This window comes from Macrotis lagotis, chromosome X (assembly GCF_037893015.1).
Source record: "Macrotis lagotis isolate mMagLag1 chromosome X, bilby.v1.9.chrom.fasta, whole genome shotgun sequence".
NCBI classification, from domain to species: Eukaryota; Metazoa; Chordata; class Mammalia; order Peramelemorphia; family Peramelidae; genus Macrotis; species Macrotis lagotis.
In genome coordinates, this window is record NC_133666.1 from 148,588,517 (window position 1) to 148,607,109 (window position 18,593).

At 35.2% G+C, this 18,593-nt stretch overlaps 1 protein-coding gene across 1 annotated transcript in view; it reads right to left on the reverse strand.

Annotated features, from left to right (window-relative positions):
• RORB (RAR related orphan receptor B) overlaps positions 1-18,593 on the reverse strand; it is a 245,007-nt gene that overhangs the window by 32,448 nt on the left and 193,966 nt on the right. The window contains exon 4 of the mRNA XM_074208546.1: positions 14,914-15,315. Coding sequence (XP_074064647.1) covers positions 14,914-15,315 — 402 coding nt within the window. The remainder of the gene's footprint in view (positions 1-14,913; positions 15,316-18,593) is intronic.

Consider the following 18,593-nt stretch of genomic DNA (forward strand, 5'->3'; position numbering starts at 1 on the left):
GGGTTTCTAGTTATTATTTTTTTTTTGCCACATGCAGATGTGTGTGTTGTGTGTGTGTGTGTGTGTGTGTGTGTGTGTGTGTGTGTATTTAGAAGTTTTCAACATGAAAGTAAGATGTGATTCTATGAACAGAGGCAGGGGCAGGGCAAAGATCTTGGACATCAAAGGCATTTCCAGACTGATCTCTCTTCCAATAAAAACTTTAAAATAACAACAAATCTACTATAAATTTAAAGTGCTAGGAAAATGTTAAATAACAGTGCTCTTAATTCCTGCACTTAACATTTCTAAATGTTTCCTGGTTTATACAATGCTTAAAAAATATCCTTACACTCCTATATTTGATGGCTTCACTGATTTCTCTTTTTAATTAAATAAATCAAGATCTACTCAATACTTGATCTATATTTTAATAAAAATGAGTAGTAGTTTATCATTTATAAATCATAGTGAGTCCAACTAAATAACAAATATTTAAAACACATACACACAGATTGTCTCAAAAGTATTAGTAATGTTTTCAACTCAAAAATTTATATTAAAAACTGCAGTAAAACTTTTGCAATATACTATGATTCCATGAAAACACAAGTTTCTCTTTCTGGAAAAGTCTGGAAAGAGTACTGGATTTGAAATTAGAGATTAGGTCTATGGCATTGGGTATATGGTATATGACATTTGTTAGCCATCTGTGTGACTAGGGCTTCAATTTCTCTTGATCTCAGTTTCCTCATTTGTAAAATGGGACTGGACTTGATGTTGATGTAGTGGATACTGAACTTGGAGTCAAGAAGACCTAAATATAAATTGTGATTCAGATACTTGCTAACTGTGTGTCCCTTTGCTTCAGTTTCCTCATCTGCTAAATGAGAGAATGGGATATAAGGGCAACTAAGGTCTCTTCCAGCTCTTAGTCTATGACTTTTTGCCTCTTTTCTGGCACATTATCCTTTCTATGGCCTCACCTCAACCTCAAGATGGTTGGATAGGAAAAAATTTTGACTAGTCCAGTCCCCTTCCTGCCATGCCACACTGTTCTCTCTCATTGCCCCACGAGGCCAGAGGAACTGTCAAGACTTTGTCTAGAAGAGTGGAAAAGGCAACACTACAAAAAGTCCAGGGAGCAGCCACCTGAGAAAGTTTAGACACAAAGATAGAAGTAAAAGGGCAAAGGATATAGAAAACATGTTTCCTTTGCTGCCTTTGATTGTTGTGGGGGCTCCTTCATACCCACTTTGTGGTAGAACCTTTAACTGTCCCTATGCTACAAGTGTGTGTGTGTGTGTGTGTGTGTGTGTGTGTGTATGTGTAGTGAGGACCAGAGGGGAGAGAGAAGAAGGGAGTTCAAGCAAGAAGATATTGATCTGAAAGGCCGCATATTGATCTGAAAGGCTCCAAACTATTGGAGGTCCTTTTACTACTTAATTACCACAAAGAGGTTAAAGAAAAAAAATTTGTGAAATATTACATTTCACCATGAATCTATGAAGATGTTTCCTCCTTTGGAAAATGAGGCATTGGACAACACAACTTTAAAGATGCTTTTTGGATTTAATCAGGGATCCCAAAGCAAAGAATAGAAGGCTACTATAATTATAGTTAACATTTGTGTAGCACTTGAAAATTTGCATATTAATTTACCTATGACATCTCATTTGATCCTCAGAACAATCCTGTGATTATTATCATCTCGGTTTTACAGGTGAGGAAACTGAGACTGAAGGGAAGGGAGGGAAGTTGAGAAATTTTACCCAGGGTCACATAGTAAGTGAGATAAGATTTAAGCGAAGGAGTGTAAAGCCAGTCCTCTAAGGAGTCCAAAGACTTAAGCTAAGGACTCCAAAATCAGTCCTTTAGTCATTGCAGCACCAGATACCTGCTAGAGAGTAGTTTGGACTTGGAATCAAAGTTCAAATCATACCTCAATGCTTACTAACTAGAACCCTAAGGAAGATATTTAATCTCTCTGAGCTTTACATTCCTCAACTATGTACCTTAAAAAGTTGTCATAAAGTGTGTTGTAAACTGGAGTGCTAGATAAATTTGGTCCTTATATTGTAGGATAATAATAGAATAACCTATTTCCCAACAAGCACAATCTTAATCATGGCAGAATGATGGTTATCTTTTTTATTTTTTTTCCAAAGGAGAAAACTTTGAATATGCAACCGTTATACTTTGTTAAATGGTAATTAACAACAACAAAAAAAAAGATGAAAAGCTTCCCAGAAGGAGTGTGTGTTCTAGATAAAGTTTACTCATTCCTCATGGCATATAGATATACATTTCTATTAATGTTTAGATAAGCAGCTAGTTTGTACAATGACAACAGCACAAGTCCTGAAGTCAGAAAGACCTGAGTTCAAATCAATCCTCAGAAACTATTTGCTTTATGACCCTGAACAAGTCACAATCCTAATTTGTCTCAATTCCCTCAGCTATAAAATGTGAAAAATGATAGCTCTTACCTCCTAGGGTTACTTTGAAGATCAACTGAGAGACTACTTGTGAAACATTTAGATAATATTGTGAAGCCTGACATATAGAAAAACTCCATAAATGCTGTTAAAATTACACTTTTCAATGCCTTCCCCCCCCAGCAACTATCTAATGCTGTGCTTATAGAGAAAGCATTCATCTGCTTTGATTTAGAAAGTTTTTATCAGAAATGTCCTACACCAATCAAACTCAAATAGAAATGAGGCTTCTCATTTGAGGAAATGAGGAAATTTGTGGGCTTCTTATCGATTAAGTTTTAAAATGTAAAATTATCTATATTTTTATATGGTCAATTATTTCTCAAGTATATTATAATCTGATTTAGTTTACCGCCCCCCCCCCAGTATTGTAGGCCTTAGAAGTGTGTTTTACACCTCTAATCTACACCAATAAAATCATAGGTCTCGTTCCTCACCACCACTACTATCACTACCACCACTACAACCACTGCCACTATTACTGCTACCACCAACACTGTCCATAATAGATGATCTTTTTTGCCTCGATATTATTCTAGACAAGCAAAGAGTAATAAATGAATAACTTTCCTACTAAATAAATCTTTGGGTAAAAAGTTTTAACAAAATCTGCTGTTTCTTAATTCTATGGGTTAAATTAATTTATTTTAATGGGAAAAACATATCTAGAAGAAAGGTAAAAATTCTTTTGTTTATAACTGAGAAATTGTATAACAAATTGCTAATTTCTTAATGCTATGAACAAAAAATGGTAGAATCAACTTATTTTCATAGGAACAAACAAAAGGTGACAATTCTTTGTTTAAATGCTGTTTTATAAAAAATCTGCCAATTTCTTAATTCTATGTATGAAAAGGGTTAAATCTGCTTATTTTAATAGGAAATAAATACACTGAGAGGAAAGGTGACAGTTCTTTGTTTATAGCTGCGAAGTTACAAAATGAGGACCAGCTTGCAGCTTCCAAAATAGCAAGTGACCTTCTGCATTTCTGATTTCAACCGCTCAGCTGGCTTTTCTCACTAAAAGAGCTTATTTTAGAATTCACTGGCCCTTTTCTGCAAGTGGTGCTCTCGAAAGGCTAGAATGTCGGGGATATATTCCTATTGAGATAGTAGCCTCATTGGAACCCCACATGCCAGCAGAGGCAGGAATACTGAGGGTCTCTTTTAAAACCACCATTCTACTTATTATTATCATGCCCTCCAATGACCCAGCTCTACCACAAGGAGAGAGAGCTGAGAATCAAAGATATACATAGCATTAGGGGAAGAGGCATGTGAACTCCCAATTTCTTTTGTTTTACTTTTCTCATGAGAAAAGATTCTAGTCTTTCCTCTTGGTGATTTGAACCACCCAGTTTTTTTTTTTAACTTGGAGGTATACTTCCCAAAGCACTAATACTCAACTTCAATTAACATGATTAATGAATTTTTAATTTGCCACTTACCCTTAGGATCTAGGAAGAGTAGCTGACTACTCAGTTCAGCTTATACCCAAAGTGGAGTTCCTTTAGGGGATTCACTTTGAATTAATGCCAGAATACCTCTAGAGATTAACTCAGGGCTCATGCTAAGTATTTTCGTTAGTTTTTCAGAATATCACAATCTACCTCATTCCAGACTCTTGATTGTGATTCTACACAACAATACAACTACATAGGAGGCTAAAAAAAATTCCAGATGTTCATTTGATCTATCTCCAACAAAACAAAACAAAACAAAACAAAGCAAAGGAACAATCCAACAGCTAGGCTGTCATTCCCCCCCCCCCCCCCCATTCTCAATTAACTGGTTTTCTGTAGACAGACTGAGGATTCAGGATATACCTGTAAAATGGGGACAATAATATCTGCCTTCTGTTTCTGTGAGGTTCAAATGAGATAATAATTGTAAAGTACAAAACATAGGACCTGGTATATAGTAGAAACTATATAAATGTTAGATATTATTAATTATTACTACTACCACCACCATCATCATTATTTCTAAGCTTTCTTTTAAGATTAGTTGTTTCTAAGATGAAAATATCAAACTATTGAAACAAAATTCAGATATCCATCATTGTTGCATTACCTCCAGGGAACATTATAATCATAGAATGATAGAATCAGAACTGGAAGGAATCTTAAAGGTAATTTCCAGACCATACCCCTTATTTTACATATGAAGAAACTATGGTTCAGGGAACAGAAGAGATATATGGAATTAGGCCCATGGGTTATCTATCCCAGTATTCAATTTCTGATGGTATCTTCAAGAGGATATTTTATGGGAAGCTATACTCTTTGTGATGCTAGTCTCAAAATCAGATATAAGTGGCAGAAAAGCCCAAAAGAGCAAAATAAAGTTAAAAAACCCCCAACAAAAGGAGGTTGTAACAAACTATTTAAAAGCACGAGACTATGTCCAAGATCTGTTCTTGATTTTTTTTTCTTTCTTTTCCTAAGGACAATCTAACTTCCCCTTTGGATAGATCTATACAAAACAATCTGCCTCAGTTGTGGTAGAGGAAGGCAAATATTCCTCCTCTAAGTCCCATTCCTTTCTCTTTCCTTCTCACACACACCTGTGACAATTGACTTCTAGGTTTAGGGAAGTATAGTTTCCTATGTGTAAGTAAGAAAATTGAGCCAAAAAACATGGATCATCTTAGGGATGTGGAGGACAGCTAGGAGACATGTTACAATGGATAGAGTGCCAAGAATAGAGTCAGGAAGATCAGGTTAAAATCCAGCCTCCTACATTTGCTAGCTATGTGACCCTGGCTAAGTCATTTAATCCTGTTTCTTTCAGTTTCCTCATATGTAAAATGAGCTGGAAAAAGAAATGGCAAACTACTTCAGTAGTTTTGCCAAGCAAAACCCAAATAAGGTCATAAAGAGTCATTTATGATGGAAAATGACTGGAAAAGTACAAAAAGGGATCTAGAAATGGAAACAGAAATGAAATGAATTAGTAAGGGTCACATAGTAAGCTAATGCCAGAGTCAGAATTTGAACCTAGGTATTCCAAATTCAAATACTTGAGCTCCTTCTATTGTTCTGTGCCTAATTAATGATTCCTTCTTCAGGCACAGATATTGCTCATGATGCACTTTGAGTTTTATAAGAGTAAGATGTTCTATGAACAGTTATCATGATTTAAAAAAATAAAACAACAATAAGCATGCAGCACAAAAGCAATTATGATAAGAAATAAAGAAAAGGCACTAAAATGAATAAATCTAAGACCAATATAAAGAAAAATAAAGAGAAGATTAATGCTAATCAGCAAGTTTAGGAAAGAGCATTTCAGCAGTGTTTGGAAATCCAAGTTAGTGTCTGAACTGGAGAATGAAATTGTGAAATAGAATAGAAAGATTAAATGAGCAATTCAAATGTTTGAAAGGATGACATAGGAAAGTAAAGAAAAACCAAAGCAATCCAAAACAAATTGGATATTTAAGTTGCTGTCCTCCTTATATTTTAAAGTGTGAAAGACAATATTGAACTAAGACAAAACTTGTGTGTGTGTGTGTGTCTGTGTGTACACAAGTTTTGAAAAATTGCAGATCCCTTTAAAATACTTCTACAACAAAAAAGATCCCTTTTGTAAGAAAAATGTTAGTGTTAAAAGTCAATCTTCAAAAGACAACACCTTTTTTTAAAAACAATAGGAAAAATTTAATGTGAATTTTTTTTGAACACTTTTAGGAAAAGGAAGGAAAAAGGAGCAAAAAAAAGAAAAGAATGGAGAAGGTGAAAAAATGCTTTTTGATCTTTGAGAAAGTCACTTAACTTCTTGGTGTCTTATTTTTTTCTGGGCCTGCCTAACAGCCCAGGGAAGGATTTAACTGTGGGGACATTTTATTAAGAACCACTGTATAAAGTTTGGCAAATTCAGATTGAAGGACACCAGGAGAATTTCTCTTCAATTTTGATTTAGGATGCTCTTTGTTTTGATTCATGGTGGGGAGAATTTTGGAGAGTTACATGGGATGAGAGCATAGTTTACAAAATCCTACAATAAAGACCAGTGTCCCTCATTCCAATACAAACAACAAAACAATAGGGGGAAAACACCTCCCTACCAAATCACACAAAGGACATTTAGTGGGCTTTGACTTTAGACACAAATGGTCAAAACCTAATTATGGGATTTGCCTATGGCCATCATTAATAATGATTTTTACTACTTGGATTTTGTTTGACACATCAATTGACTGAGTAATTTAAATAGAAGTCAATCCCCTTATGGAGATTTATTCAATGGACTTCTGACATCCATTTCAGGGGGCATTCTTTGGAGGCCATTTCTATATTTTCAAGTGGTTACACCAAGTAATTAAAAACAATAACCTGATTACTTTCAATTATGTAAATAGCTTAGGTGATTAAAAAGACTAGCAAATGTATCATCAGTGTTTTGAGAAAAGGTCCTATGCCAAGGTAGAATAATAGAATTTTAGAACTGACCCTTAAAGATCATCTAATGCAAAAGTTCTTATCTTAGGGTCTGAAAATTTTTTTTAATGTTGATAACTATATTTCAGTAAAATTGGTTTTCTTGTAATTCTAATGTCTTTTTTATTTTATTTTATATTTTACATTTAAAAACATTATTTTGAGAAGGGGTTCATAGGTTTCACCAGACATAAATTCATGACAAAAAGATTACTCACTGTCCTACTCACTCCAAAAATAAAAAGTTGAGAATTAAATAGTGATTCCTTAAACAACTCTTTAGATAGAATACAGACATAAACAATAGCTTCTTTTTCCTCACTATGGAAGTTACAATGCCTTATTGAAGCTATATGTCTACATGGAGGCAACCTATGCAAAATGTTTTGCTTAGGCAGCTGGAAAGCACAGTATATAGAGGGCTAAACCTGGAGTTGTGATGAGGATAAAATGAAGTGATCTTTGCAAAATGCTTTGCAAACCACAAAGTACTACATAAATGCTAATTATTATTTTTAATAAACCATAAATAAAATGCAATAATAATTATGGTGATAGCTACTGACTTTTATGTAGAGATTTAAAGTTTGTAAAGTTCTTTAGATTCTTTTTTCTATTTAAGGCTTATAAACACTCTGTGAAGTAGGTACTTTTGTCATTTCCCATTTTATAGATAAGAAATGTGAGCCTGTACTAGTAAGCCACAGCTAGTGAACTTCAGAGTCAGTAGTATATACACTGCATGGAAGTGAGCTATCACCGCTGCTTGTCTACAAAACTTTTGAAAGGCTTTCTTGCACTATCATGTTAATATTGAATCAATTGTTAAGGAACATTAGATGTCTGTTCACTTTAGTAAGTTGATCTCCTAATGGCAAATGTCTTCATGTGGATCATTTAGTGTTCTTCTGTTCTGCCATCCTACATGTTTGAAAAATCATTTGTTAATCACTTACTATGTTTCTGTGTTAACACTGTGTTAATTACTGGAGATATTGAAATAAAAATGAAGCCTCTCCTTGCCCTCAAGGAGTTTATATTTGTCTGAAGGAGACAGCATATATGGCAGAGTGTTGGCCAGCAAAAGTTCTTGCAAATCTATCTATACTACTTCAAAAACAGTTCCAAGTCCTCATGCAATTGGTAGCAGTTCAGTAACATGATTTCATGAATGAAGGAGTTATGATAATGTAAGTGCGGTGGGATGTCTGAAGATTATTAAATGCCTAGGATCTGACATCTTTAAGATCTGGCCTAATTTCCCTGGCTATTGAAAGTGGGAGCTGCCTGGTGGGAGCTGTTTCTGTAGTCACCACATATTCATCACTCCCTTGCTTCATCTTAGTTAGCTACAGGCAGAAACTGATGAAATTTCCTTTTCTTCTCCCTTGATGCAACATCTTTCATAGCTAACAGGACTATTTTTTTCCAGTTGACAGTAAAAAAGGAAAATTCTCATCTGCAAAAAGCCCCTACTAATTTCTGTATATTTTCATTGATAAGTGTCTCCTTAGGTAGACTTTGAATGGAGTCAAAAGTCAATCTGATCCTCAGTTTCCAAGATAACTTCACTTGAAATAAAGCAATTTTACATGATTTCTGCCCTAAGTAATAATAATAATAATGATATTAATAACAAAGATTCTTAGAATAATTGTTTAATCTAGTAAATCCCATGGTATAGATACATTATATATATCTATATATATATAATATCGATATATTATATAGATATAGTGATGAACCTGATTATAGCTTGATTATCTCATTTACTATAGTTTGAAATGTGATGTGGATATGTGTGTGTCTATGTAAATATATAAACACATATCTTATTGTGGATAAGAAATTGCAAGAATTGTCATTATTTTGCAATAGTAATATTCTTTCTATTACTGATGCTCAAATAAGAAATTCCCAGGTCAAAGTATCTTCACTGGATGTCCCCCATGACTGTAATGATCTCCCTCTTTGTTTCTGCATCCTGGATTTCTCTAAGTCTCAGTTAAAATCCCACCTTCTATAGGAAGCATTTCTTGATACCCCTTGAGTCTAGAGCCTTCCATCTATTGCTTATTTCTTATTTATTCTGTATATAGATTGTTTGTACATAATTGTTTTCATCTTTGCCTCCACCATTAGAATGTAAGTTCCTTGAGAGCTCCTTAAGGCTGTCTTTTGCCAGTATTTGTATCCCCAGTGCTTAGCACAGTATCTGGAATGTAGTAGATGACTGAATAGTACCAACTGAGAGTGATGGGGTGAAGATGGAGAGAATGCTGTCTGAAATGCCTGGGGTTTTTGCTGGCCCCTTTAGAGAAAATTCTTTCCTAAGATATCTTCCCTTCAGGGCATGATATAATAAAGGATTTTGAATTGCCCTCTTCCCCAGCCTCTCCAATTTATTATCCCTTGAAAAGACCTTTGGCACTCAGTTTGAGTCTTGCTCCCATCTTTACTAAGAGCTAATAGGGTACAAAGGAAGCATATAATAAGAAAATTTGGTCCTTTTTAAGTATGTGTTCTGAATGCAGTTACCTTTCAGCAGTTATGAAATAATGTTAATTAACAAAAGCAAACATTCTATTTAGCTGAAACTGGATAAGACTTGGAATTTTAAGGAAAAGGGATTTTCAACATGTTTAAGATGTATGTATTTTTGAAAGATGGAAAGACTGAGTAATAACATCTTCTAATCTTCTTTATTCTTTATAGACAAAAGTAGTGCATGATTGAAAATAAGTAATCTGTTGGTCAAGATCTTCCCTGTTGCAATATCCTGTAACTATAAATACTCAGTCTTCAGGGTAGGTCATGTTTTTAAAAAATGAGGTTTATTTATATTTTAGATAGTCAGAACTCTGTGCTCAGTAAACATGAAAAAAAAGAAAAACTTAGGAGTAGTATAAATGGTGGCTCTGGAGTTAAAGGATTTGAGATCAAATCTTATTTCTTAAGCTTCAATTTCTTCACTTAGAAAATGAAAGAGTTGGACTAGAGATTTCTTGAGGTCCTTTATAGCTTTATATTTATAATGCTATAAGGAGACTGATAATAGCTCATGTTAATATAGTACTTTAAAATTAAGAGGGAACAAATATTATTAAAGGAGAAATGTTTATTAGTTGACATTTGCAAGAGAGTTAAGGCTAGAATTCCCAAATTCAGGCTGTGCATGTTGGAACAAACTGTCAAAATTAATCAGACAATTTGACCTTTTTGTTCTACTGAATTGTCTAGTAGTTTAATGAATTTACTGGGATATTGTGGTGTCTTGTAGATAGAGTCACAGTTATCTTTCATACTGCATGAAATACCTTCATTCAGAGACATTATCCATCCTTGTTCAGTCATTTTTCAGTTGTGTCTGACTCAAAGGTACTGCAGTGATTTATTCAGATGAGAAACTGAGGCAAATAGGATTAAGGGACTTGCCCAGGATTATATACTTGTATGAGATTGTATTTGAAGTCAGATCTTTCTGACTCCAGCCCTGGAACTCTAGCCACTATGTCACCATCCTATTGTTCTTTAAATCTCTGAGAGGACCATGCTTCTGTCTTGGTGCAGGAAGTAATCTCCTTTCTCATGCTGGCTCTCTTCTCCACTATCACCTAAGCCATGAGCAGTCTCCCACTCCTCCATACCTCACCTATTTTCTGTTAGAGGTCCTCCCTTCCTTTATGGTCCAATTTGGATGCCAACTCTTCTATGAGGCCTTCTATGACCTCTCTCTTTCCCTTCTTCATCCTACAGTTGAAAGTGATCTCTCGCACCTCAGGTTTCTCATTATACTTTGTCTGAACCTCTTATTTGCTCTTATCTCATTCTACCTTGTATCATAGCAAATTGCTAGCTATTCTTTATCTCTTCAGGTATATAGTCCTTTAGTACAGAATTTGGGGGTAAATCTACCATTATCTCTCCAGGGACTAGTACAGAGCCTTATATTTTTAGGTACAAGTAAACATACGTAACATTGAACTTGAGAACTGGGACAAGAGATTTGCTTTCTACTTTCTGTTTCTTTTATAACTCCATATTTACAATGGCAATCAACAGTTCTCTAGGGTTTTGCAATTTTATCATTTTTCACTTAACCCTTTGAACTGAGTATGACCATTTTACAGAAAAGGAAACATATTTAGAATGATTCAGCATATTTGCCTAAGTCACTGTGGTAGAGGTGAGATTCAAATCAAGGTCATCTCATTTCAAAGTCAAATTCTTTCCTTTTTTTTTTTTTTTTTTTTTTTTTTGCTAAACCATGGTGTTTATGAGTTCTTCCCTCCTAGCGGTCTTCTACTCCTTAATTTAACTATAGGCAATCTCTATACTTTTCCTATACATGTATCACACCCAATATGTCAGCTCAAGTTCACATTTTAAGTAAGTTCAGTTGACAGCTCCAGGATAAGTGGTATTTTGTAGTCCTGGTTTGCCCTTCTTAATTTTATCTTTCCTCTGAGTCAATACTACCAGTCACTAGGTTGCATTTTTTGAAAGGATTAGTTTTTTAAGATGTTTGGATGCTGCCACATCACTACTTTTATTTCTTCCACAAATAAATCTCTCTGGGACAGATACTCCCTAGATACATCTTTTAGCCTGGTCTTCTGAGGATTCTATATTCTCAGCTGTATTCTTCAGTACTTAAGGTTACTTAACCTTTCTTATTACTCTAATTAATAATGGGATTACATCTGCATTTCAGATTTTTAAAGAAATTTTCAGTTATTTATATTTAAAATGATAGACTTTTCTGTGAGGGGGTTGATCAGAAAACTAGTAGAAAACAACACTGTTGTTATGCTTTCAAATTTACTAAATATGAAAATAATGACCTGCTCCAATCTTCCCTTGTTTGCAACCTTGTAATCCAAAGGAAACTAAGTAGACCTTTTGAATATTGAAAGTTTGATTAGAAAGACTCTTTGTTATAGTTTTGCATGATATGATAAGGCATGCAATATTATATAGTATGGCACAGCAAAAGATCCCATAATATAATACAGAATTAATATAGTCAATGTGACTTAATTCAGATTCTCTTCTCTGATTTTTAAGTCTGTCCCCTCCTTTTTTAATTTGGACAGGTAGCTAGCCAGAAATAGGTGTATGTAGATACAATATTAATAAGTCACATCAGATAGGCTGATTTATGAATGGACTATAAACCCCTGTGGCACCATGGAGAGCAACATGGGGTGACTAAAACAATAAAATGGGGATGGGAGGAGGGACAGAATATGAAATAAGGAGGTCAGAATATTCACACCAAGGATATTTTTGTTTAATAATAGGATCTATATCAAACTAGAAAGACCACTGAAGCTTTTCCTTTCATTAGATAAGGATTTGTAAAGCTAACCTCTCAGAGCAAAGTTGTTGATCAGGCAGAAGTTGATGTGCCCACTAGATGGCGATGAAGTTCTACAGAAGGAAACATTCACAAAGAGGGGTGCTGGGGTGGGTAGGTTGAGGCACAGAGAATTTGTGAGAGGTCAGGGGTGGGACAGGTTAATAAAATCCCAGTTCCTCTGATAAGAGAGGTTTTGAATTTTAGTCCAGATGAAGAGAACTTTAAAGTCTTCCTATGCCTTTAAATAAATCATTTAAAAGTTGGTTTCATTTGACTGCTATGCTAGAGTCTTTGAAATGCAGGCATCTACTAGAATCAAGAAACAGTGAATTCTCTGGTTCCTGATATCTTGGGAGAATTTTATCCTCGAGAGAATAGGGCCAAAAGAAAGGCTATCCATGCAAACTTCTTTAAGTAGCATCTTAATACTTTTGTCAAATAATTCAATCAAGTCATTAGCTGTCATGTAAGAATGAAGGAAAATCAATACTTTTCCTTTCCATATTAGTGGAAGAACTTTTCCCTATCAGGGAAAGAACTGTTGCCAAGTTCTACCTGAAAAAGTTTCTAAAAAATCAATTTTTATTTATTAAATATATTTATTTATTTAAATTTATTTATTTTTTAAATGAGCAAAGCTTCAGGTGCTGAGATGAAATGCTAAGACAAAATACAAGAAGTATCTTCCCTCAAGGAGCTTACATTTTACTGAATGCACTGCTCCATCCACCTAATAAAGGGAGCATAGCTTTAGCAAGTTTTCCTTCTAAATAGTTTCATAGTTGTGAATATTAATGTAAGTTTGTACCCTATAATCCTTTTACACACTGAAACATATGACATTTCTGTAAGAAGGAATTAAATATTTAAATTTCATATTTATATATTTCTTCCATAGCCAGATGGTGGGAGGGAAGAGAGAAGAGGGGGAGGATTTGTATGACACAGCTGTCAGTAACAGGTCATGGCAGTAAGGACCAAGTGTCTATGTGTATGAGAGAGAGCACATACACTGAAAGATCTGGGAGAGGAACCAAGTGTTCAAAGTCTATAGAATTGAAGCTATGTTCAGACTTCCCCTGGAGTCCTATTTATAGGACTAGCCCTAGGCAGAAGCAGAGTAGGTGGTAGCCTACATGTTGTGATTTGAGGGCCCTAAAAGGTTCCAGTGATCAAAAATATCTTTCCCTCAAGCTGTCCAAGATGCCTGAAATTCCCATATAATTCACACCTTTGGAGTAAAGTGCAGAAGAGACCACTGCTAAAATCAAATACATATCTAGATGGGGTCACATATTAAATCACATTCTTTAACTGAAGTTTTAGTTCAATTACTTTATAAGGTTAGCTATTGTATCCCCTGTCAGGGTCCTGATGAAATGAAGCAAAGAACAATCATTTTGATGCAGAAAAGATGGGGGTCATGGAAATGGGAATGGGGAAATTAAGAAATTGAGGCCCGGAGACACCATAATGTGGGAAGGATCTTATTGGTTAAGGGTAATACATCCTAAAACCAGGCGGGGGGGAGAGAAGGAAAAAAACCCTTCATCATCTGCTGATAAGGTTCTATCTTTTGCCATTTAGAAGACCTATGACCTTTACAAATTGCCTCAATTATAATAGGTAATATTTATATGGACATGGTAACATTTATATATATATGTATATATATATATATATGATAGGTATACATTTATAGGTATATAGTTAATAGGTAACATTTATATACTATCTACCAGCCACTATGAAACCTGAGACAAACAGGGACTAAGTGATTTGCCCAGGATCATACAGGTTATATTGTTTGAGACAGGGTTTGAACTCAAGTATTCCTGACTCTAGCATAGTGCACTATCTCTGAGTTAACTACCTACCCAAATAATATGGAACTATGGCAACTATAAAACTATGTTTTAATAAAAACAAAATAACCACAACAACAAAACTCTTCCTTGAAATCTTTCCTGGAATGTTGAACGACCACAACCTTAGATGTGTAAGGGACCAAAGAAGTTGTTTAGTATGAACCTCTAATTTAACAGATCATACCAAGGCCCACAGAGGTTAAATTACTTTTGAAGACTGCAGAACTGAGAATAAATCCATCTTCATTACTCTTCAAGTGATTCTAGTTACCTCTAGCATTACTTAGATATTTCACTTAGAACTTCCAGTAAGTAGAGTGTAGACGTCAAGCACAGTTTTATTTTAATGATTTTATACTCAACATGTAATAGAGTGTCTGGCATACATCAGGTACTTAATAGACATTTGTTGTGTTCACTTGATTAATAAACTTCCTATCATCATATATATATATATATTATATGTATATATATATGATGAGAGAAAGTTTATATACACATATTTATAATTTATTTGCTAAAGGTTCATACCAATGTAAAACAAATATAGCTTACTCTTTGATAGCACTTCCCCATTTCTTTTTTCCCCATTCTCCCCCATTCCTTGACAAAATAGTCCTTTATCTTTTTTAGTGGGGTTGGGAGGGGGGAACAAAGAGATTTATTGAAAATGATCCAAATCAGATTTAGGGAAGTGTTCACATTGTAAATGGATGAGACTATTTTTAGGTGAACTTGTATGAAAAAGTGAACAGTTCACTTACCTATTTCAGTCATGGTTATCCCTGGTGCTAATTGCCCATTGTTGAAAGAACTATAGGTAAACAAGTTGGGTACAGAAGTGAGGTCATAGATAGGTTCTTGTTTTATCTGTTTGATTCCAGTCATATCCAGTCCTGACTGATCTGGGGAAGGCTGGCCTGAATCCACATTATAATAACCTTCAGACTTTGGCAGGTCAATGACATGCCCATTGGAATAGGTGCCACCTGTCTCGTTGTTCAGGTTGTTCAGGCCATTGCTGATGCTACTGCTATAGACCCTGGCAAGGGCCTCTGCCTCCCCATTCTGCTGCTGCCGCTGTTCTTGAAGACGTTGCTGGTGCTTCTGTACTTCTGCATACAGGCTGTCCCTCTGCTTCTTGGACATTCTCCCAAATTTGACAGCTGAGTTGGGGGAAAAGCAGAAATAATGTTTTAATGTTTTCTTTTCCCAGTTCTTCAGACATGACATTCCATCTTGCTTCTGTGTGCTTTTGCCTGCAAAAGACTTCCTTCTCTCTACCTTGTAACTTCTTGCAAGGCTCAACTCAAGTATCACTTCCTACTATAGGTCTATCCTGATAGCTCCAGTTACTAGTGCCACCCTCCCAAATTGGTCTGTATTCTCTCTCTCTCTCTCTCTCTCTCTCTCTCTCTCTCTCTCTCTCTCTCTCTCTCCATCCATCCACCCTCCTTCTCTTTGCTTTCTCTCTCTGTCTCTGCCTCTGTCTCTGTCTGTAACTGTCTGTCTCTCTGCCCTCTCTCTTTCTCATATTTTACTTAATTGGCAATATGTTGCTTCCTCCCAGTAGAATGTAACCCCCCTTGAGGCTCATGATGGTTTCATTTATGTCCCTGCAATCCCACTATAAAGCACAGTGATTGGCATGTATCAAATACATAATAAATGCTTGTTGAGTTGAGTTAATCCCAACATCCTAAGTGACTAGCAGTGGTTATTACTTCAGAACTCAAGGTTTCTTATTGTAAACAAATGTACCAACCATTCAGTGGCACTGGCCAAGTATTGGATGTGTCTTTACTTTCAATCAATTTTGGACCACAGTACTGAAATGACAGAGATGCTGTCCTGTACAAAAGGACAATTTTAAAAGATAAGAAAGGAGAAGAGAAAAATCTTAGATATGTAAATTTTTGGTCTCCATTTGTTAAACATTTTTCTTTTTTTTTTGACTTAAGAGAAAAAATATTCAATGGCCAAATTCCTAAAAAAGACACAGCTAGCTAAAATGATGTATTTTTTGTATCTTGACTATATATATCAAATTCTATAGGATAGCCTGTGCATGTGTAAACCTGAAGGTCTTATTAACACATTTTAGAAATTCCCCATCTCTAGCTATTTCTTCACCCTTCTTCTCACCTCCCCCCACCCAATAACACAGACAATTATGCAGAGGGGACTTGATACATTTTGTAGACATTTCAAACCTATATAGCAAGTTATATACATATCTCTGTCTCTATCTCTATCTCTATCTCTGTCTCTGTCTCTGTCTCCCTCTATATATATCTCTATCTCTCTATCTCTATCTCTATCTCTGTCTCTATCTCTGTCTCTCTCTCTCTCTATCTCTATCTCTATCTCTATCTCTATCTCTATCTCTATCTCTATCTCTATCTCTATCTCTATCTCTATCTCTATCTCTATCTCTATCTATCTCTATCTCTCTCTATCTCTGTCATCTCTATCTCTGTCTCTGTCTCTGTCTCTATCTAATCTATCTATATGTATACAACTCCAAACACATACACATATATCTTGTCTTTAGGTTTCTCTAGCAATCAGAGTCAAATTGAATTGGCATGAAATCTCAATTTGGACTGAAAGAAACCACAGAAGTTATAGCCCAGAGACGTCATTGGGGTAGTGATTGAAGCATTGGAATTAGATTGACTTTGCTTTAAATTCTGCCTCACATTTATTGTAGGGCCCTGTGCAAGTTACCTAATCTATCTGGGACTTAATTTCATCATCTGAAAAATGAGGGGGAGAGGTAGAATAAAGGATCTCTGATCTTATCCAGTTCTAAGATTTTTATCCTATGATACAAACTACACCTGAATTGGAGATACCTTAGACATTCACCAAACATATACATAGGAAATTTCTTTTCTTTTCTTTTCTTTTGTTACCCCCTCTGTCCTCTCTATAGAACCCTCCTCTTTAAGCAGAATTCCTAGGCATTTCAATGAGAAAGGACGAAGAAGACTTGGAAGTAGTCATTGACTAACCAAAGAAGGCTTATTCTGCTTTAAAGGTCTTGTTCATAAGCCTTTGGAGTTAAGCCTTTTTTAGGTATTATTAACAATGAGATTTTTTTCTACATGTGTTGTCTGATCTCTCAGACATCAAGAGTTCCTTGAAACCATGCATTTTATATCTTAACAACAAGACTTTAAAGGCTTATCAATATCTTGAGCATTAATTTGTACTTAGTTCAAAATAAGAATAGGGATGAAGATGATGATATTAAGTATAATACAGAGACTCCATTGAGCAGATTTTTTTTCACAATATATTCCTCTCTTTCCCCCAACTCCCCAATTTTTGCTTCCCTAGAATACCGAACTGTGGGAGTAGAGTATAGGACAATATGATCTACTTAGTTCTCAGAACAAAAACAGTCAGACTCCTTTATTGTTGCAAAAAAAAGAAGTATTCAAGGACTTTACAATTAAACTTCCAATAATCTGTGTTATCCCAAAGTGGAATGGGCTGCTGGTTAATTAGGTAATGAGTTCCCAATCTGTGCAGTTCTCCTAGGTATTAGCTGGATGGTTTCTTTTTAGAGAATTATAAAGGGATTTTTTTTTGCTCAGATAAAGGTTGAATTTTATGGCCTCTAAAAAAAAGAAAAGGATCTGGGTTGGAATTCTGTACCACTGTGACCTTTTTTAGTTCCATGAACCTTTCTAGGCCCCAGTTTCCTTTTCTATAAAATGAGGGGATTGGTGAAGATGGCATTTTGATGTTTCTTCTACCTTTAAATTGATAATCCTATGGTGCTTTTTAAATTAGAATTAAAAAGTCAGTGTAGGCAAAGCTGGGAAGATAGTAGTTTGTTATAAATGATGCATTATATAAGAGGAAGTGGTTTAAATAATAAGCAGAACTAGAAAAAGAGGTAAGATGATCTTGCAGTGACAAGGTAACAAATGGCAGAGGCACTGATGTCTGGGAAGTATTAAAAGAACTAGAGGAAAGTCTCTCATTGCTTAGGTTAGTTATCTTTTGGTGAAATGGAAAAAGTTGGGAATTTGGAGACAGAAATCCTGGGTTTGAATTCCCCTTAGACACTTAACAATTGTGTGACGTTAGGCAACTTAATCTCTTTGAACCTCAGTTTCAATACCTGCGAAATGAGGGGAATCTGCTCAGTAGCATCTGAGTTCCTTCTAGCTCTGAATTTACAATCCTATGAACTTATATTTATAGAACTAGTCCTAAAATCTTTAAAGAAATTTCATTGGAACAATCATGATGTCATTAGGACAAATATTATGATCCCTTCTTACACAGAAGGAATGGGATGATTTACCAAAACTCATAGCATCGTCAGGATTTGAGTCATGATCCCATGATTTTTCCTGCATCTTTGCAATTTTGTTGGAAGGGCATTAACAATGATTATGCAACCTGAGAAAATGTCCTTACTTGT